General features: G+C 42.4%; 1 protein-coding gene across 2 annotated transcripts in view; it reads left to right on the plus strand.

The window, feature by feature from the left end:
• The window catches only part of LOC137436401 (insulin-like growth factor 1 receptor), a 295,186-nt gene that overhangs the window by 264,284 nt on the left and 7,531 nt on the right, over positions 1-23,371 (plus strand). For both annotated transcript variants that reach the window (XM_068130150.2, XM_068130151.2), the window contains exons 17-21: positions 9,198-9,427; positions 9,735-9,845; positions 14,259-14,418; positions 17,517-17,646; positions 20,442-20,576. In XM_068130150.2, the coding sequence (XP_067986251.2) occupies positions 9,198-9,427; positions 9,735-9,845; positions 14,259-14,418; positions 17,517-17,646; positions 20,442-20,576 (766 nt within the window). The remainder of the gene's footprint in view (positions 1-9,197; positions 9,428-9,734; positions 9,846-14,258; positions 14,419-17,516; positions 17,647-20,441; positions 20,577-23,371) is intronic.

The raw sequence follows: 23,371 nt of genomic DNA on the forward strand, positions 1-23,371 counted from the left end.
GAGAAGGTGAAGAGGTTTCTTGTAACCTTCGACTCTCATTATTGCAATCCTCGATGAAGCCAGTCCGGTGACTGAACGGGCGTGTAGCATGGGGATTCTCATGGATGTGCTACTTGTGAATGTATGCAGCTGTAGAGGAACCCAAGTAGGGGTTGAAACAGCAAGGGTTTGCAAAAAAACCTTATGTTGGTTTTCATGGTTGCTTCATGCAGCTTTCTTTGGCTAGAAGAGCATGGGAGTTTATTTACACTGTAAAAGTGAATTTGCATATTTATACATGCTTCAAAAACTAAAAGACTACTGAACCAAATCCAACCAGATTTTGCATGTTACCTTAGGGGATCCACCCCAAGTATGGTTTCTTGGTTTGGTTTCTTTACATTTTTCACAAGGTCTTGGTTGGTAGAATGAAATTTGCTTGGGGCCTTTCCAAATTTCATGGAGAAAATATTATTGAGGGCAAAATTCAAAATGGCGGATTTTTGCCCTGATCAGCAGTGACCCAAAAAAATTATGTCACGAAATATGCTGAAATGTACATAATTTGAAGGAAAATTTGATGTTGATCAAAAGTCATGTTAAATAGAAGATAATCCAAAGAATGAAAGATTGAATGAAAGATTCAAAAGAATGATAATCCCCAAATCAGCAGATTTTGAGATATTCACCAATCAAGGTGAGCAAAATCAGGGGGTTACGCAGTATTGCTGAAATTCTCGACTGCAGACATGTGCAGCTAATTTATGAAAGTAAACAACATATTTCACCTGTAACTTTGCAGTTCCAAGCAATTAAATGAGTGTTTGCACTTCTGAGCTGATATTTGCAAATTCCTTAGAGTTCTCACTTCTTTATTTTCAAGACGTTACCCCCTGAAATTCAAAGATAACAATAAATGAAGGATTTCCCACACTATAAAGAAACGTTGATAAGAAAAGATTGATAATTTTTCTAAAGGCGCCTGAAATAGTCGATACATCATCTTGTTTCTCTGTTCTCTTTCTATTGTCTGTGATTCAGGTTTAAAATAGACCATGAGTTAGGTGATTAATTATTAAACTTAATTAACTCGCTGTGAAATATAATCTAATGTGAACACAACATTTGAGAATTTGAATACTCGGCACATGCATTCAGAATGAAAATATATTCAATGTTCTGTTAAAATGTTTGCTAAATGTCAGGTCGGAGGAACTTATTTAATCGATTAATCTTACTGGTGCATTCTTATTTATATTTGTTTTTATTCCATTTATATATATATATTTTTGAAGGTTATGTCGTAAATATTTGATTTCATAGATAATATTTTATATCCTCTGATTAATTGATTGATATCGATAAAATTGTTGATGAGTTCATCTCCAATGCACTTCTACATGTACTTGCATCCACATACACATGCATATATACTTACGCTCACATCCGGGGTCTGCCTAGCAGGCACGTAAGACATCGGCCATTGTAAAGCTTGCAGTGTTAAGTGTGGAAAATTTCTGAGGAGATTTCGTTTGGCTCAATGGCACTGTGGGCTGTCACCGCGTAAGTGATGAAGGTCCCTGGTTCGAGTGCCGGGTCGAGTCAGAATTTTCCACGCTAGCCCCACGCAGGAATTTAATTCGTTTATTTAAATTTTAAAAAATTATATATGTATATTATATGTATATATACAGTATATATATGTATATATACAGTATATATATATATATATATATATATATATATATATATATATATATATATATATATATATATACACACTGTATATATGTATAAACATTGGAAGAATTTATGATGTCGCATCCTCTGTTATCTCCTAAGCAGCAAAAAAGGATAAAAACAGAAGTATACAGGGAACAATGCGTTAATTTATGCATCCTTTGTGAGGAGGAGAGGTGTCAAGAGGACAAAACAAATTTCTGGATGAAGCCTGGTAAGATTTGAAGAGTAGAGCAGTTGACTGGCGTCTGGCATGGGTTAGACAAGTTTGGTGATGTGTTTGCTACTGTCAGATGTATGGATGGTCCAACTGGAGTCTACTTTCAGAAGCTCTGCAAAATTGTTATGTCCAGCAAAGTGAAACTGTAGCAAGCAAGGAAGAAGAAGCAGAAAGCAGTGATTAAGGAGGCTGAAGTTGATGTTGAGCCTCTCGGTGACTTCGAAATAGAAAGGCCTGATTCAGCTAGATCATCAAAAAGCAAAGTCGAGAAACTTCACGAAAAACACGTGTGTTTGGTGCATGAAACCAGAAGACAAAAGGCACCCAGATTGTAGCAGTTTCTTTACCGTAGAACAAATCAATGCTTGGAACTCATTCAAAACACACAATATACCTGAACGATGAACAGATACACCTTCTGAAAAGTTAATCCCCCATTGAAAAGGTAATCAGTCGAAAAGCATCGGACTTGTCAACTTTTCATCCCATGAAAGCAACATTGCATAATCACCAGACACAGACACTGTGACCACTTGCTCCTTCATTATAGCGAATGAAAACCTTTGTTAAGTGATGAATAGGCCTAAATGAAACCATTCGTTGTAGCGAAACTTACACTAAGCGGGGGATACCTGTATTCAAATTGTCAATTGTTGTGTTCACATTAGATGATAATGTGAACAGCGAGTTAGCTGATGTGAACATTGACAGCAAGTTAACGAGCCAGGGCAAAAATCTGCCATTTTGAATTTTGCCCTCTAGAATTTTTTCTCCATTAAATTGGGAAATATCTACCATAGTCAGGTCAAAATACAGTTTAACCCCCAAAAAATTGCTACAAAAGGTTTCTCAACTGATTCTGGTAGGGTTTAGCGTACGTTATAACATACTAAAAGTTTACCAAAGTAGGACCCCCGGAAAAGTGTTTTTTTCAAGATGGCGTCCAAGATGGCCGCCGAAACCTCTTAATGATCATAACTATGTAACTATCAACTCAAATTTGATGATCTTGGTGTCTATCCCTAGGTTTTTGGGGGCAAGGAACACATTAAGACCATTAAAAATGAAAGTGGGCCATTATATGTAACACAAAAATCCAATATGGCGTCAATAATGGCTGCCAACACCTCCAAATGACCGCAAGTCCATAACTATTGACTCAAATTTAATGATCTTGATGTCTATCCCCAGGTTTTTGGGGGCAAGGAACACATTAAGACAACTTTGGATATTACTGAGCTGTTGAATCATTATGAAATTGAACTCATGACCTTCAGCTGTCACCTAATGCACAAACACCTTTGTCCATAGAATAAGTTTCAGAGCGTTCAGTTTTGAGTGTCATCCTCCTCCTCAGTATCGACCTCTTGAGTGTTGTTTGGATTGTCACAGTTTTCAGTTTGGCAAGGGCCACATGCAGCAGTGCAGCGGAGTCCATAGCGTCTGCAGCTGCATCGAGAGGATTTGCATCCCCCTAAACAGTTGCAATGGATAATTTTCAAGAGTTCGTCAGGCGCAGCATTGTTTTGGGTCATAATTGGAATTAACTGATCATTTTCCTGTTTCCATCCCCATTCAGTTGGGGTCATTTCATTTGCCATCCCCATCCATACCATAATTTGAAAGTACACACGTTGGCTATGGAATATTGTTGCAGGTGATGTTGGGGGGAGCCGTTCAGAAGTGACAAATGCTTGAGCAGTTGCCACTTTTTTGGTGAAAATGATATGGCACAGTGATGATAGCGTATCATTAGACTTGCCACCAAAGAGATCAACCATCAGGTCTTTGCCAAGATCTGATATGTCCTCTTGAGATTTGTTTTGAAGGATGAATGCACTAGCACAGGACTTCATGACAGGATCAGATTTCACTAATTTCCAGAAAGCTGACTTTTTTCCGATGCCGAAAATCCTTGAAGTAGAATCACATCCTGAGTAGGCATGTACAAAGAGCAACTCATTGCACACATCGTCTCCTAAAGTTTCTTTCAACAGGTTAATGTTATACACTCTGTGTTCTTTTGACTGCTTGTTTGCATCAGAACGGAAGTAGATGATCTCATTGTCTGTTCTGGAGTAATGAAGGAGCAAGATCAGCAAATCTGTATCCTCACCGACCAACGTTGTGGTGCAATGACGGGATCGTTCAACAGTTGCCTTAACGATATCAACGTCTGCATGCCCTGGTGACTGAATGACATGGCATCCCCTTTTAGTTAGTGCTGTGCTGATGAGAGCAATCATGTCTGCCTTGTTTTTGTCACGAGACAAAAAGTCGTCCTTTTTGCCTGCAAACTCTGTTTCTGCAGTGAAACTAACAATAGGGTGCAGGTTTTTTCCTCATCTCTGATGTGTGTTGTCTTTTATGGAGGGACCTTCACCATAGCCATCGAACACCACTGTCGCTTGTCCGTAATGTCTCACAGTGAAGTCTGCATAAGACTCAGCTATTGCATTATATGAGTCGCCTTTGTTCCACGGTAAACGATGGAGCAAAGAGCCACCATCAAGCACGTAACAATCTGTTTTGGGAATAGAGTTCATCACAGCCTCACTTGATAAGTCCGCAGCATGGTCTCGAATTGCCTGAGCAAGCTGAGGTTTGTCTGCTTTTCGAAGAATGTTCCTGGTCTCAAAGAGGGCTGGAGGGTAGGGGCTTAGTTCATTCGTCAAAACCTCTTCAAGGGAAAGATCTCCTGACCTTGACACCAGAAGGAAATGCTGGAACAGAAGGGCAGGATCAATGGTACGATCAGGAGCAATCTTCACAGCAGAGATATTCCCAAGGGTTTTGGCTCTGTCTTTCCGCTTGAATTTGTAAGTAAATGCCGACTTTCCGATTATATCTTCAATGATCTTGTTTCCAACCGATTCAAAGTCATGTACATTCACATCTGGCCCAGCCACTATCCCGTTGACAATGTTTCTCAGAGTAGGATCAGATGTGAAGGGTGAGCAGGCTGCAAGCTTTATCCGAATTTTCTCGAGATCAGATGCATCTCTTTTGATGCGCGCCTCAGTTGAGTCTTTGTGTTGCGGACTTGTAGTATAGGTTAGGTTTGTGAAATCCTGCATCGCAATATTGTACTCGGATGTTACAGGTGCAGATAAGGTCCAAAGGTTTCGCATGTCCTCGGTCATCCCACTGCCGCGAGTTAGACCACCAGTGCTCTTCAGAGACCTCATCAACGTTTGTTCGATGACAAGATCACTACTATGACAGCTCGTGGGCAATGACAGCTCGTGGGCGAACTGCCTGAATTATGGCATGACCAACTGCCGCAACCTTGCGTCTTGTGTCTTTCCCAACGAACAATGTTTCCAGTGCTGTCCGCAGACTAGTCGGAATGAACGATAGGGCTGAATCAAGTTTTAAATCATCACTACTTGGATACTGATTCGTCACGGTAGAAACCTGAGATTTTATATCACTTCTGATTAACCTAGCAGCAGTTTCAATAATAGCGCGTTTTTGGGACTCTTCATCGCCTTCCTGACACGTTTGCTTGTAGTATGATCTCAGAATCTGTGACGTTTGTTCTCTCATCGTAACAATATCGTCCAAGCCTTCTCTTTCACCAAAAAAAATTGAGTCCTTAAAGCGTTCTTTAAGACGCTTTTTCAAACTGTAATTGTCATACGGTTCCGAATCAGGATTACAAAGATACCCTTTCATTATGAGGCTCAAAGATGTAACAGTTAGTTGTTCCTCACTGTTCAGTTCTAGGTAAGCACACATTTTCTGAAATGCTTCATACTTATCTTCATCTTTAGGACGACCACACTTTCTGCGCTTGGCTTCGGGGGCTTTCTGGAACTCTAAAGGCACAGACTTGAAGGACCGGAAATTTCCACTACACGAATGATGATAAAGTCCGTCTGCTGCATGTAAATCTCGTAAATAGTATTCAATCCGACCCTTTACAGTATGTCCCCAATCATCTGAACGGGATTCACAGACCTCCACAATTGTCTCCACAAATTTGTCAGTCCGTACCCAGCTAAAGTGTCCCTTGTCCAAATCAATTGTACATCCACAGAATACGCAATCCTTTTCACTGTCAAAACCTCCACTTGATTGTCTTGTGGTTCTCTTTGGTGGCACAGAACCACTACTTTTCTTTGCAACATGGCTTTTAATGTTTTTATCATTTACTAGGGCATTGCCCGTACTATATCTATATCTAAAATTATATCCCCCCCCTCTATTTACATGAAATGGTTTGGTCCAAAGCGAACGGCTTGCGAGTACGGTGACAATCCCCCCCCCCTCTATTTACATGCAATGGTTTGGTCCAAAGCGAACGGCTTCCGGAGTTTGGTAAAGAAATCGCCATCGCGTGCACAAACGCGCAGGAAAGCGAATGAATCGCAAATTCGGTTTTATTAGTTTTAAAACATAGTTTAACGCCAACATAGTTTGCAAACGTGAAATAAATGAATACGCTCTCAAATGTGCCATCCGAGGCAGAGTGTGTCCTCCACGTTCGGCACACGCGATCGTTCGCTGCTCTCTGATTGGTTGAATCGTTTTTTGGACATAGCTCGGTAAGTAATTGTCCGATTAATATGAAACCTTGAAAAGGCACATCCTCGGGTCCCCAGCAATATACCTGGCAAGTTTCAAGTATATCGGACCCGTGGTTGTCGAGAAACAGCGGTCACAGACAAACAAACGTACAGACGTACAAACGTACAGAGATTACTGGAATTATAGATAGATGTACTGTTGACGACAGCTTTTATGCACTTTAGTACTGGCTTCAACTACAAGATCGTCCTTCCGCTTTACACTGGCTTCATTTATTCCCTTCGCCCACTTCCACTGAATTGCAACCCAGTTATCACTGGAATCCTCGATCTCCTCCTTGCAGATTGGACAAAAAGCTTGACTGGCTGTGCTTGCACTCATTGTTGAATCATGTCTGAAAAAGAGAAAGATGAGAATTAGTTATTCAGTTAGATCCAATTCGACACATTCTTCAGGTCAATATATGGAAAATGCCCCCTCAACCTGTTAGATAATGGCCCACTTTCATTTTTAATGGTCTTAATGTGTTCCTTGCCCCCAAAAACCTAGGGATAGACACCAAGATCATCAAATTTGAGTTGATAGTTACATAGTTATGATCATTAAGAGGTTTTGGCGGCCATCTTGGACGCCATCTTGAAAAAAACACTTTTCCGGGGGTCCTCCTTTGGTAAACTTTTAGTATGTTATAAAGTACACTAAACCCTACCAGAATCAGTTGAGAAACCTTTTGTAGCAATTTTTTGGGGGTTGAGGGGGTATTTTCCATATATCGACCTTACTACCATGCATATTTCATTCTACCAACCAAGACCTTGTGAAAAATGCAGAGAAACCTAGTTCGCCATGATTTGCCCATGGATCCTGGATTTTTGACTCCACTAATATAACATCTTTGTAATTAGCACGGCGAGGGAGCTCTTCTGGGAGCCACATACACAACGTCACGGTGTTCGTCTCACGTTGGAGAACAGCATTATCTGTCATATATACAGTATACCCTCAGTGTACAAAACATTAAGACGCCTGCTCTTTCCATGAAATAGACTGATCAGGCGAATGCAGGTGAAAACTATGATCCCTTATTGGTTGTACCTGTTAAATCCACTTCAATCAGTGTCGATGAAGGGGAGAATACAGGTTAAAGAAGGATTGTTAAGCCTTGAGACGATTGAGACATGGATTGTGTATATTTTCCATTCAGATGTTGAATGGGCAAGACAAAAGATTTTGTGCCTTTGAACAAGGTTGTTATTTGTTGTTATTTGTTGTTATTTGTTGTTCTGTGAACAGAACACCTACGGTAGTAGGTGCCAGGTGCTCCAGTTTGAGTGTCAAGAACTGCATCGCTGCTGGGTTTTTCACACTCATCAGTTTCCCGTGTGTATCAAGAATGGTCCACCACCCAAAGGACATCCAGCCAACGGCAGGCCAGTGGTCGAAAAAGGCTCATTGATGAAAGAGGCCAAGGGAAGTTGGCACGAATTGTGCAGAGCAACAGGCGGGTTAGAGTTAAAGTCAATTGACAGACCAGCACAACATTGGTGCTGAAATACCCATAAAATAATGCACAACTCGTTGTACCTTGACACGAATGGGGTATGGCAGCTGACGAGCGTACAGAGTTCTACTTCTTTCAGCAAAAAAAACAAAAACCTGCGGTTGCAGTGGGCTAAGTAACTAAAACACTGGACACTGGAGGATTGGAAAAACAAATTGCCTGGTCTGAAGTATCCCGGTTCCTGCTGTTTCATGCTGATGGCAGGACTAGGGTATGGAGAAAATCACATGAGTACATGCATCCATCATGCCATGTGTCAACATTGCAGGCTGGTGGTGGTGGCGTGATGATGTGCGGTGTGTTTTCATGGCACACATTGGGCCCCTTGACAAAGGTGGAGCAACATTTGAATGCCACAGGATATCTGAACATCATTGCCAATCAGGTGCATCCCTTCATGGCAGCAGTGTATCCATCTGCGAAAGGATTTCTTCAGTAGGATAATTCCCCATCCCACAGACTAGGATTGTCCAGGAATGGTTCCACGAACATGACAGTGATTTCAGCTTACTGCAGTGGCCTGCCTGGTCACCGGACCTCAATTCAAATGAGCACCTGTGGGATTAGATGGAACGAGCTATTTGGAGTAGAGATATACTACCAGCCAACTTGACACAACTGTGGGAAGTATTGGAGACAACATGGGCCAACATGATCCCTGTGGAATGTTTTCGACGCCTTGTAGAGTCGATGCTCCGACGAATTGAGGCTGTTCTGAGGGCAAAAATTGATGCAACTCAATATTAGGAAGATGTTCCTAATGTTTTGTACACTGAGTATGTATATGTATGTATAAAAAAAACTATGAGAAATAGCAGAAACTCCACAATACGAGCAGGGTGCCTCATTTGCATTAAATAAATAAATCGGAAGAAATTAAATAAGTTACGGACGTAGTTTCAATATGATCTTTTCTTTTCAGACAAGCTTTCGGCCAAATAGGCCTTCTTCTCAGTCTTCCTCAAGTTCAACGAGAGAACTTGCTCTTGTTCCTGTTCTCGTTGTTTGTGTTTTAGGAACTACCTTGTTTAGTTCTAACAAGTGCGAAATGAATTATCTAAATACATGAAGGTGCAGGTACCTTGTTTCTCAAGACGTGGGTAATGTGTTTTAGGAACTCTCTACTTGATTATATTGTTGTCTTGTATCTCTTTCGGCCAACAGTATACGTTCCGGATGACTGGGAAGTGTCACGAGACAAGATCTCAATTCTGCAAGAGCTGGGCCAAGGTTCTTTTGGCATGGTCTATGAAGGGGTGTCACATGGTGTGGTCGATGGTGAGGGTGACATGCGCGTTGCCGTAAAGACTGTAAATGAGGGTGCCACTCTCCGAGAGCGTATCGAGTTCCTCAACGAAGCCTCAGTCATGAAGTCCTTTAACTGTCACCACGTGGTAAGACCAGATTAATTTCCCTTGCTTTCATTCTCCTCACTACAGCTCGATTCTAAATCTGTTAGGCCCATGCCAATTGGTGGCCAACAACATCAACTGTGCGTGTACTTGGTGGTGGTTTCATATGAATGGTACAATTCAAAACTTAAGTAATGTTCTTTTTTTTCTTATTCAGTTATTTTCTGCCTTTTTAAGCCCACCCTCTGGAATGGCATGACCAGCAATACCAATGTCATGTTACCCACAAGCAATATCTTTTATACGTGATAATTTATCATGTTTCATTGCCATTCATGTGCATCTCCAGGTCAGGTTAATCGGTGTTGTATCACAAGGACAGCCCACACTCGTCATCATGGAGTTGATGACACATGGTGACCTCAAGAGCTACCTCCGCTCTCTGCGCTCCGATGCCGAGGTTAGCATTCAAAGACTGACATGTACTGTATACCGCAGAGAAAAGTAACAGCACCTCGGTAGAGAGCATACCTCCGCCAGGCTGAACAGTTCACGTTCTGTATCCCACTGATAGGCCGGATCTGGATCCAGACTTGAACTAAAATTGAATCAGCTTGTTCTGGTCATCTACCCAACTCATCCACAAATTTTTCTTATAATCCACCCACAACTTTTTGAGATATTGTGCTATATATCGTTTTTAGCCCCATTTCTCCATGGTGAAGAGTCACTTCCAAATATTAAAAAACTCTCGTACCCAGATCCGAATTCGGATCTTCACTAAAATCTAATAATTTCGTCCTTCACACACCAAACTTCTCCACTAAATTCCGTCCAAATCCGTCCTCATCTTTTTGAGATATCCTGTTCACAGAAAGGCAGACAAACAGACAGGTGTGAAAACATAACCTCAGTCCACCTTCAGTGGTGGAGGTAATAAAAGATTGACATTCCTAAAGTAAGGACGGGCTCACAAGATTGCTTATGAGGTATGTGTGCTCATGTCAGAGGTGTCTAGCCTGGGTTGGAATGTCAACCCAACTATAAACTGTTGTCATGGTGTTACGTATGCCATGCAATTATGTACGCCGTGCATCGGAGATGGACGTTGAGCTGGAGGACCCGTCTGTCAGCACTGCAAGGTCGGTGGATGTTAAACATCCCACAGCACCTTACATGAAGAGTGGGCGAGTTATCACCAGCACCCTAAACAAATTCAAGAAGGCCAACTGGCGGCCATTTTGTTGCTTAAATGTGTCCCCAACCATTTCTTGAACTTGCATGGTCTGATTTTGTTCAAACTTGGCAAAAGCACAGCACATGATGACATACACGTGCACCTCTTTTTATTTTGCGATCTGATCAAAGATGGCCGACTGGTAAACTGGCGGCCATTTTAGTTGTAAAAATCCCGATATTGACCACGTCCACAACCATTCCTCGGACATGCATGTACCGATCTTGTTCAAACTTTGCAGACAGATAATAAATTATGGCTTACATATGCACATCATTTATTTTCGAGATCAGATCAAAGATGGCCGACTGGCAGATACTTTGTTACTTAAACATGTCCCCAACAATTTCTTAACTTGTATTGTCCGATTATGCACAGCATAGGTTGTGACTTTGCATTTTCATTGATTCATCATGAATGGCAAAGTCGTTCAACTGAAGATTCTTTTTTTAGGTTATTTCTATCCCTTTGTTAACTTTATGTCCACCCCACTGTTAAAAGGGGTCTGTCCACCCCTCTGTTAACAAATGACTAAAACATCTCCTCACAAACTACCCGACCGAAATGGACCAAATTTGGTACATGCAACAGGACAGCAAAGTTTCATGGGGTTGTGCTCCCCATCCAGATGTGCCCCCGATAAGGGGGGTAAAAGGAGCGTTTTGCCCCAAATATTGGTAATTCATTCAAAAATCTTCTTCTCAGAAACTGCCAGACAGACCCAGACCAAACTCGCCATGAGACACCAGGACCATGCCCTAACCTTAAGTTGTATTCCCCATTGTTGTATCAACCCCAGAAAGAGGGCCAGCACGGGCCCCTCCCCGAATCCCTCATTTCACTAAAACATCTTCTCCACAACTACCTGAGCGATACGGCCCAAAAATTTGGTACAATGCACCAGGACAATAAGGTCTCATGGGGTTGTGTTCCTCATCCGGATCCGCCAATTTAAATTGTGTGAAAGGGGGGTTTCGCCCAAAATATTGGTATTCCATTAAAAGATATTCTCAAAAACCGACAACCGGATAACCAATACGAAAGACGGTTTCACCATTTGGTGTGAATTAATATCGGTGTGGGTTGAGTCTGATGAAAGAAGAAACCCCGTTTTGACCACCTTGATCTGTTTTATCGATTGAGCATCTGTCGGTTGCAAAAACTTGCAGTAATTTCAATTTGCGATGAAGGCAAGATGGTTTGTTCATAAATTATGCACATCATATCAAGTCAGGCCAAGGTTCAAGGCTGATGAAAAGGCTATATGTCCAATCCCGATGTTGACTTTCCCCCAAAGGGATCGGTCATGCTGCTCGATCTTAAAATAGATGGGAGAGAAGCACGGTTATAGGAAGACAATTTGGTGGTCAACAAGGGGATTGGGATGGAAGGAGTCGGAGATATCATCTTATAATCCTGTTTGTGACATGTGAGATGCATTCCAATAAATTAACCTTTCTAGTTAGATCATTGGCTCAGTTTTGGGCAGTGTTTGAGTTTCCTGGAAACAATCCAAACTTTCTCGGTTCAGCTTGTCACAAACTGCCTTGGAATATTACTCTGAGGCTTCTCTTTACTTCTATTTATGTTTGCTCTTTTTAAGTATGTGCTTCCCCTGGTTTCACCTTCCCAGAAAACATGATAACAATAAAGATGAGATATTTACCCACTTCCTACATTTGGGTATGGAAAGTGAATTTGAAGTGGAATTCATCTTCTTTGCTGGAGCTAAATAACTGATTAAATTGATAAAACATAATTTTGGGGTCTAAGGTGGTTTACCATGTGTATGTGGCAAGAACGCCTTCACAGCTATAAACGTCACTCGGTAGAGCACGTACCTCCACCAGGCTGAACAGTTTATGTTTTGTATCCACTGATAGGCCGGATCTGGATTCGGACCTGAGCCAAAATCTAATCGGCTTGTTCTTGTCACACTCCTAACCTGTCCACTAAGTTTTGTCCAAATCCGTCCATGACTTTTTGAGATATTCTGCTCACAGACAAAGAGACAAACAGACAGTGGTGAAAACATAACCTCTGCCTATATTTGGTCGTGGAGATAAAAAAAAAAAGGGGCAGTCAGGTGAAGGTTTTTCACCACAGTCAACATTAAGTGAGCTGCCTTCATCCACTACGTCCCTTCCTTCTTGCTTGGTTGTTATCTCCATTTTTGGGTTTCAGAAGGTGGAACGGAGCCCTCCCAGGCCCCAAAGTATCCACCTCCCGCATCACGGGTGATGAAGGTTGTGGTCAAGTTTCATTGAAATTGTGTGTGTAGTTTCAGAGAAAAGAGCAAATACGTAACTTGGGCCCCGCCCCACTCCCCCATAAACCCCCCAAGGCCCGTTTTTTTTAATGCTGTGCACAAACTTTGGTACATCATGGATGCTGAAGGTTGGTCAAGTCTCATCAAAATTGTCTGTGTAGTTTCTGAGAATGAAGCAAATACCTATTTTGGGGGGGCAACCTCCCCCACGCCCCCCCCCCCCATAAACCCTCTTCGGGCCGGATTTTTAACTCACCTGGAACGAAGTTCCGGGGAGCTTATGCGATGGCGTGTCTTCCGTCAGTACGTAAACACTTGCAACTTCTTCTCTGAAACCGCTGATGGGATTGTGACCAAGCTTTTTTTTAATGCCGTGAACAAACTTCGGAACATCACGGGTGGTGAAGGTTGTGGTCAAGTTTAATTGAAATTGTGTGTGTAGTTTCAGAGAAGGAAGCAAATACCTATTGGGGGGGAGGGGGGGGGGGGTTAAAACTTGGATCCACTTTGACCCCCGGTAGACCCCCTTAGCCACCATTTTTTTTTTAATGCCATGAACAAACTTTAGTTGCAACACAACAAATAGCATTTCTGCCAAGTTTGGTCACAATCCCATCAGCGGTTTCGGAGAACAAGTTGCAAGTGTTTACGGACTGATGGATGGATGATGTGCCAACGCATAAGCTCCCAGGAACTACGTTCCAGGTGAGCCAAAAAAAGAAAAGAATCTCATCCCCTCCTTTAACGCTAATCCAAAACACAATCCAAAATCTAATCCAAATCAAATCAAAATCAAAAATCTAATCAAAATCTAATCCAAAGCTAATCCAAAACAAAACAAAAATAAAAACACGTTTTAACGCCAATTAACCCCCTTTCTAAACGAGTGCTTCACCCTATGGCTAATGCTCCTGTGCCCCATTGGACATTCTGTGCCCCATTGCTCCTGCACTTCTTGCAAAGTGGGCTACCTTGTAATGTGTGAAGCCATGCTTCCTCAACCACACTAGAAGTGAAATGTTATATTCTGTTGGTGTGTTTTATTCAAGTCATATGTTTGTATGAAAATAATTTTGCTACTCATTTTGAGAAGTCGTAGTTCCTGTCTGGGCCTTGCAGGATGGCTTCCAAAGCAGATGGGGTTAAGCCTGACTTTTTATTTTAACGCCTCGCCAGATGATCGTGCTTTAAAGACACTTTAATTGCGATGTTTGTGGAAGACAATTCAATTTATTACAACAATTTATGCTTTAAAAGTCCTAATATTCCTCAGCATTGTTAACTAACGAGCCATTGCATGCAATTGTCTAATTCCTGTACATGCATGTAACATTTGCACCTGTGTACAATCCCACACCAACACACAGAAGAAGCCAAAACGCCCCAAACTCTCATTAAAAGAGATGCTTCAGATGGCCGCTGAAATTGCTGATGGCATGGCATACCTCAATGCCAAGAAGTTCGTCCACAGGGACCTGGCTGCCCGCAACTGCATGGTGGCCGAAGATTACACAGTTAAGATAGGAGGTACGCAGTCTGTGCACAAACTTTTATTTTGTAGTTTTGCATTTCACTGCATTCCTAAAAGTCGTATATTTCTAAGCCTGATGTTGTCTTGGCGGTTAGGGTGCCGGCTTGGGATCCTGGGTTGGAATCCCGGTCGATCGCTGAATTAATGCCAGGGTGGTTGACTCAGCCTGTCATCCTTCTGAGGTCCGCAAACTGGTAATTCCCTGTGTGTCCCAAGAGGCGACTAACAGGGTTGGCGGCAGGAAGGGCATTCGGCCATAAAACATTGCTTCAAAAAGGGGACCTGGTGCCCGAAAAAGGCCAACCCCTGCTCTGCGGGGAAAAATGGCCTCTGAAGGCGGTTCCTAAAAGTCGTATATTTGTGAAATCCATGAAAATGATTTGATGATTGAAAATAGAATGATGGTTCTACTCTCGCATTCAAAAAGCATATCGATCGATTTGTTTTTTGCTGTTGCAAGAGACGAACAAGCACAAGCTTAGTGACCTACCTGGACATACCTTTATGCACAGTTTCCACGTTTTACTTTGATCCTCACTATGTTCTTGCAAGGCTGCCAGGATAGCTTAGCTGCCTAGCCAGGGTTGGAATTTCGACCCAACAATAAAATGTCAATCTGGTAGAGTTTTGCTTGCAGGGCGACACATTAATGTGTGCACCGTCCATCAGAAGGACGTTTCGCCAGACGACACGTCGACTCGAACTGGTTCTCCAAGAGGAGGTGAGTTATTGCCGACACTGGCCAATAACTTGTCTGCTGCTGGAAACACAGCATAACCCTTACCAAGAGACTGCGTTGGCATCATTGACGAGGACGATGATTATGTTCTTCTTCTCATCTACGAGTGAAGCTCCGTATTGCACTCAGAGCAAAGGGGTGAACAAATAATTCCTGGAAATAGGATCACATGGTTTGTGTACCATTAATTAAATAGTTTCAGGGCTGGCTGATCTTCTTTATGAAGTTGTGTTCCTTGAATTTCAATGATATAAACCAAGAAGAATTCCTCATCCTTTTTTTCCATTAATATGAAATGCTGATACAATTGCAAACATTAAAGCACTTGACCACTTCCTTCTTTTTTTTGGTTCAACAAATGCAAACAATGAGGTGGCTATTAGTGAAACAACAAGATTGAAGCAAAGAACAGTATTAAAGTAGTAACGGCGCTCGGTAGAGCGCACAACTCCACCAGGCTGTACAATTTATGTTTTGCATCCCACTGATAGGCCGGAACTGAATCCAACATGAACCAAAATCGAATCAGCTTGTTCTTGTCGTTAAACCAACTCATCAACCAAGTTTTGTCATAATCTGCCCACAACTTTTTGAGATATCGTGTTATGTATTGTTTTTGGACCAGTCTCTCAATTGTGGAAGTTACTTTAAAAATTATCGGATCCGAATATTCACTAAAGTCGAATCTTCGTTCTTCTCGCACACCGAACCTGTCCACCAAGCTTTGTCCGAATCCTCCATAGCTTTTTGAGATATTCTGCTCACAGACAAACACGGGTGAAACTAGAACGGCACTCGGTAGAGAGCATATCTCCGCCTGGTTAACAGTTTACGTTTTGTATCCACTGATAGGCCGGATCTGGATTCGGACCTGAACCAAAATCTAATCGGCTTGTTCTTGTAACCTACTCGAATCATCCACCAAGTTTATTCATAACTCGTCCATAACTTTTTAAAATATCATGTTGTATATCGCTTTTCACCCGATCTCTCAATGGTGAAGAATCACTTTAAAATTAAATAATTATTTGTAGCTGAATCCATATTCAGATCTTCACCAAAATCGAAACGTTTAGTCCTTTTCACATACCCAACCTCTCCACCAAGTTTCTTCCAAATGCATCCGCAACTTTTTGAGATATCCTGCTATATATCGTTTTTGGCCCTATCCACTCAATGGTGATCGAAGAATCACGTAAGAATTAAATAATTCTCATATTCGAATCCATATTCAGATCTTCACCAAAATCGAGTCGATTCTTCCTCGTCACACACCCAACCTCTACACCAAATTTCGTCCAAATACGTTCAAAACTTTTTGAGATATCCTGCTATGTATCGTTTTTGGCCCCATCTCCCAATGGTGAAGAATCACTTGGAAAATTCTAGTAGCCGGATCCGAATCTGTGTCTTCACCAAATCTAATCATTTCATCCCTGTCACATACGCTACATCTCTGCCAAATTTCGTCCGAATCCGTCCACAACTTTTTGAGATATCCTGCTATATATCGTTGTTGGCCCTATCACTCAATGGTGATCGAAGAATCACTTAAGAATTAAATAATTGTCATATCCGAATCCATATTCAGATCTTCACCAAAATCGAGTCGATTCTTCCTCGTCACACACCCAACCTCTACACCAAATTTCGTCCAAATACGTTCATAACTTTTTGAGATATCCTGCTATGTATCGTTTTTGTCCCCATCTCCCAATGGTGAAGAATCACTTGGAAAATTCTAGCAGTCGGATCCGAATCCGGATCTTCACCAAATGTAATAATTTCGTCCTTGTCAAATACGCTACATCTCTGCCAAATTTCGTCCGAATCCGTCCACAACTTTTTGAGATATCTTGTTCACAAACAGACAGACAAACAGGGGTGAAAACATAACCTCCATCCACCTTTGGTGGCGGAGGTAATTATATCCTTCGTCCGTCCACCTTCAATGGTGAAGGTAATTATTATTTGCAGGTAAAGGTTGATGATTGACGTTTGCTGTTGCATGGGAGATGTTTCCGTTAAATTGTTTATTGAAGACAGTGGCGTTCAACACTTGGTGGGCTGGAGAGTTTAAAAGTAAATGATTCTGTAAATCATTCAAGAAAACGCTTCTTTCTGGCTGGTTAATTGTGTATAAAATGATGGCGACTGTAAAAATATTTCTGGAATGTCATAGCACCATTTTTTTTTTTGCTTGTCTTATTCAACAAACTGTCAGTATTGCTACCCAAACCACATTCAATATGGCAGGTACCTTCAATACCCATAAAGGCAGCATTGTAATTATTACTTCCTTGACATGACGGTATAAACCCTTATTTATTGTTGTGTTCTCAAATCCCTTGGCAGACTTTGGTATGACAAGAGATATCTATGAAACAGACTACTATCGAAAGGGTGGCAAAGGTCTGCTGCCTGTGCGTTGGATGTCACCAGAGTCCCTCCGGGATGGCGTCTTCACCCCCTACTCGGACGTATGGTAGGGAAAACAAGTGCCAGGCAGACCAGACCATCTGTTGCTTTGTTAAACTCTATCAAATAGAATGTGTCCATTGATGTCTCTAACTTAACATCATGTGATAGCTTCTCGACACAACGTACACGTATGAGCAAATTTGAGATCTCCCAATTTGGAACCTTTCTGGTCTTGCACCCTCTGCTCTTTCTGTGCTTTGACCCCCAGGTTTCTTCTGGGTACACACGGTCCACCATCAAGCCCTTCTGGTGAAACGACATAATCTAGAATCACTGCTTACCTCCACGCTTTCGTTCCTTTTCTTTCCCACCTGTGAAATAAACTTCTATATCCTCTTCAATCTCATTGTTATTTCCAGGCCATCAACAAAGCTGTTCACCACCATCTCAGATCATCCCCCATCCAGGACCATGATCCCCCCAAGCCATCCTCATTGCAAATTTTTCCAGGATTTCCTTCCTGAGTGTACTTTTGTATCCATCTTGTCCACCACATGTGCCTTCCCCTACCTCTCATTCCTCCTCACACCTCTTATTGTACAATTCTTCCTTTCTTTTGTACTTCAACCCTGCTTCCCCCCCCCCCCCCCCCTACCCTGCCGTTCTTCTTACTGTTCATTTTGTTCTGTTGCATCCTGATCCATTCTTTGTTTCAGATATATATATATATATATATATATATATATAACTAAAGGAGCACACTGTCAACCCTAGATGTGACCCTGGATGTGACTCTAGATTTCACCCGAGATGTGACTTGATACTGACATCATGCACATAAATAATGCCAACGCATCACCTCCAGACTAAGATGGTGTCCGTGAGGCACTCAGGCCTTTGTAGACTGAAATGTCTGCCTTTATGTCACGAATAAATGAAAGCAGATCAGCCGAGCCCGATTTCACCGATCAAGTTTGACACACGACACGGTCCGGGTGTACTTGTACTGTGTTGACTCACCGTTTGCCAATTGCCCCCATAATGGATCTTTCAAGTTCAAGATTTTAATTTCTCCACAATTCAAAAATAATAATAATAATAATACAACCATTCCCAAGAAGACAAAACAAAACAGTATACAACAAACAACAACATGCATTTTAAGGCCGTTTTCCCTGCTAGAGCGGGGGTTAGCCTTGCGGTCCCCATGACGATCTTCTCCATCTTGCCCTATTTTCTGCATCTCCCCTTGTTAACCCACTTGCCCGCATTTCTTCTTCCACCATCTTTAGCCAAGTCTTTCTCGGTCTTCCCCGTCTTCTACTTCCTTCTACATTCATTTCCATCACTCTTCTCAACCAGTCACTTTCATCCTTCCTCAACACATGACCAAACCATCTCAACCTGTTCCTCTTCACAGCATCAATCACAGGCTCTATTCCCATCATCTTTCGCAATTCATCATTTGTCTTCCTATCTCTCAACGATACTCCGCACATCCGTCGAACCATTCGCATTTCCACCCTTTCCAGCCTTAGTTGCTGCTCTACATTCATTACCCATGTCTCGCTCCCATAAATCATAACACTTCTCACATGCAGCATACACCTTTCCCTTCAGCTTCAACGACACTCCCCTCCTCATCAGCACGCCACTCAGTTCTCGAAACTTCTTCCAATGCACATCTCACTCTAGCAACCGTTGCCGAGTCTGATCCACCTTCTCCATTCAGTACCAAACAAAACAGTATACAGAAGATATAAAGCATAATGAATTAGCAGAATGACAAATGAATTCTTACTATAATTCACGGACCCGTCGGTGTGTGTGTGTGTGCGTGTGTGTGTGCGTGTGTGTGTGTGTGTGTGTGTGTGTGCGTCTGTCTGTGTGTGTGTGTGTGTGTGTGTGTGTGTGTGTGTGTGTGTGTGTGTGTGCGTGCGTGCATGTGTGTGCGTGCGTGTGTGCGTGCACGCGCGTGTGTGTGTGCGTGCATGCGCATGTGTTTGTCATGCTACTCCTACAGTTCTGGGCGGTTTGCATCCAGACTAGCTACATAGGGTCAGCATGACCCCAATTGGTGAATATAATAGGGGTGTTTTTATCTTTACTCCTGGTCTTGTGGGGAGGGAGAGGGAGGATGCAAATTCTCCATGTAAATGTGTATCGTGTAGCGCCGCCTCCAGGTGGGAGAGTGTATTACAAGTCCCTACCCTTTACAGTATGTACTGTATTGCTGTCCCCACGTTTTCCAGGCCAGTGAAGAGTTTTGAATGACACATTTGAACAAGGATAATAACATAACCATAACCCCCCTGGCCACTCCCTGCGAGTGTGTCGAGGATTCTAGGTGAAAAGCTATGCTCGTCATACATAGACCTCTATTAGTGACATATACTTGATTGTAAAGATAGAGTTAGAATGTAGGAGTAAGAGAGAATATAGGAAAGAGAAGAAGAGGGGGAAAAAGGGTTGGGGAGGCAAGGTGTGGGGGTCCAGCAAATACTGACAGAAATTACATTATCTTGAATGCTTGTTATTAATATATTTATCCCACACCCCAAAATAGATTGCTCATTGTTAAATTACATTACTCAACGTACTGTATATAATACGATTGTTCAATAATTTAGCCTCAAGCATCAGCCATGTTGAATTCAATTTACCAAAGCCATTATCACATTTTCCTTGGAGGGAAAAATAAGTAGAACTTACTTGGTTTCCCCTTTATATTGTTTTGCATGGAATTACTGACCCAGTGCACGGAATTGTTTCATTCCAGACACTATGCAATGCCATTATATCTTAAACCCAGAATCTTATCCATATCTGCAGTGTTTGTGATCATTGAATTCTGTGCAGGTCCTTTGGTGTCGTGCTGTGGGAGATCACAACGCTGGCCGAGCAGCCTTACCATGGAATGTCCAATGAGCAGGTGTTGAAATATGTGATGGATGGCGGTTTGCTGGACCGGCCAGATTCCTGCCCTGATCAGCTGTGAGTCGCAACACACGTGCTGTCACGTACAGATGCAAACATGGACACCACTCTCATGCTGCGGCCAAACGTTCAGCGTTTTAATGATGCTGGGTCTCCATGATGGGTGACCCAAGATTGCTCGTGATAAACTCCCAGAATGCCAGAGCGCAGGCGTTGTGTGCATGTGCAGCAAACCAAAGTGCGGTGAAGGTAATTAAATAATCGGGTCTGCATGATGAAGCTTGGTGCACATTCGCTTTTTTTTTTACTGGAGCAGCCACACATATCTCACACACATGGACGTACAGAGGAATGCAAGAGACACAACACAGGATGGGAAGACAAGACAAACAGCCACTGAGCTTGGGGGAAGTGCCGTCACTTCCTGGGGGACTCTGGCAACCAGCGATGCCACGACAATGACGCTACCAAACTATGGGGATTGTCTGTGCTCTTAACATTTTAAATGCTGAATGTCAAGCAAGGAAGCAGCACATACCATTTAAAAAAATCTTTGGTATGACTCGGCTGGGGTTTGAACTGCCGACCTCCCAGACAGACATTCTAACCATTACACCACCAGTTGGTTCAATGGTTATTTAATTATGCCGGAGGATAAATCCACAGCCCAAGCCGCAGCGATGGTGATTTTAAATAATGGATTTAATAAATAATCGAAATAACCAGTACGAATATCCAGTGACTTCAGAAAGTATTCACACCTCTTGACTTTTTCACATTTTGTTGTTACAGACTAAATTTAAAATGGATTAAATTTAGATGTTTTTGTCACTGATCTACAAATAATATCCCATAATGTCAAAGTGGAATTTTCTTTAAGAATCTTTTTTTACAAAATAATTGAAAAATAAATACAGAAATATCTAATTTACATAAGTATTCGACCCTCTGAATAAGTACTTCGTAGTAGCGCCTCTGGCAGCGATTACAGCTTCGGTTCTTCTTGGGTATGTCTGTATCAGCTTTGCACATCTGGATTTGGGGAGATTCTCCTATTCTTTCTTGCAGATTTGCTCAAGCTCTGTTAAGTTGGATGGGGGGGCGTCGGTGAACAGCAATCTTCATGTCTTTCCACAGATTCTCAATAGGATTCAAGTCTGGGCTTTGGCTGGGCCACTCAAGGACTTTCATGTTCTTCTTTTGAGGTCATTCATTCCATTGTTGCTTTGGCTTTATGCTTGGGGCCATTGTCCTGTTCTAACGTAAATCTTCGCTGCAGTCGAAGATCTTATGGAATCTGAAGCAGGTTCTTCACAAGGATTTGCCTGTATTTGGCTCTATTCATTGTTCCCTCTATCATTACAAGTCTCTGAGTCCCTGCCACTGAAAAGCATCCACATAGCATGATGCTGCCACCACCATGCTTCATGGTAGGGATGGTGTTAGATGGGTAATGAGCTGTGCTTAGTTTCCGCTGGACATAGCACACTGCATTCAGGCCAAAGAGTTCAATTTTCGTATCATCAGACCACATAATCTTTTTCCTCATGCTCTCAGAGTCTTTCACATTTGATCTGGTGTTGATTGCGGAAAGTATGGATGGACTGAAGGAACAGATGAACAAGTGGAAGGAATGTATGGAGACAAAAGGTCTGAAGGTGAATATAGGAAAGACGAAGGTGATGGCAAGTGGTAAAGCATGTGGTGAGGTGGAAAGAACTGGGAAGTGGCCATGTGCTGTGTGCAGGAAGGGTGTCGGAGTGAACTCCATTCAATGTACAATGTGCGCTGAGTGGGTTCATCAAAAATGTAGTGGTCTGAGAGGGTCATTAACCAGTGTGGCAGCTACATTCAAATGTAAGGTGTGCACAGAGGGAGCTGCAGATGGAGGAAATGTTGAGTTGGATCTTGGAGACGGCGTGAAGCTAGAAGGTGTGAAAACATTTTGCTACCTCGGAGACATGCTGAATGGAGAAGGTGGATCAGACTCGGCAACGGTTGCTAGAGTGAGATGTGCATGGAAGAATTTTCGGGAACTGAGTGGCATGCTGATGAGGAGGGGTGTGTCATTGAAGCTGAAGGGAAAGGTTTATGCTGCATGTGTGAGAAGTGTTATGATTTATGGGAGCGAGACATGGGTCATGAATGTAGAGCAGCAACGAAGGCTGGAAAGGGTGGAAATGTGAATGGTTCGGTGGATGTGCGGAGTATCGTTGAGAGAGAGGAAGACAAATGATGAATTGCGAAAGATGATGGGAATAGAGCCTGTGATTGATGCTGTGAAGAGGAACAGGTTGAGATGGTTTGGTCATGTGTTGAGGAAAGATGAAAGTGACTGGTTGAGAAGAGTGATGGAAATGAATGTAGAAGGAAGTAGAGGACGGGGAAGACCGAGAAAGACTTGGCTAAAGATGGTGGAAGAAGAAATGTGGGCAAGGGGGTTAACAAGGAGAGATGCAGAAAATAGGGCAAAATGGAGAAGATTGTCATGGGGACCGCAAGGCTAACCCCCGCTCTAGCAGGGAAAATGGCCTTAAAATGCATGTTGTTGTTGTTGTTGTTCTCTCAGAGTCTTTCACATGCCTTTTTGCAAACTCCAGGTGTGCTGTCATGTGCCTTTTTCTCAGGAGTGGCTTCTGTCTGGCCACTCTCACATAGAGCCTAGATTTGTGAAGTGCTGCAGAGATTGTTGTCCATCTCAACCAAGGAACTCTGTCGTTCTGCCAGTGTGGTAAATGGGTTCTTGGTCACCTCCCTGACCAAGGTCCTTCTTGCCCGGTTGCTCAGTTTGGTCAGACGGCCAGCTCTCTCAGTGTCTTGGTGTTTCCATATTTTTTCCATTTCCTAATGAT

Source organism: Myxine glutinosa, chromosome 11 (genome assembly GCF_964187855.1).
Source record: "Myxine glutinosa chromosome 11, kmMyxGlut1.1, whole genome shotgun sequence".
NCBI classification, from domain to species: Eukaryota; Metazoa; Chordata; class Myxini; order Myxiniformes; family Myxinidae; genus Myxine; species Myxine glutinosa.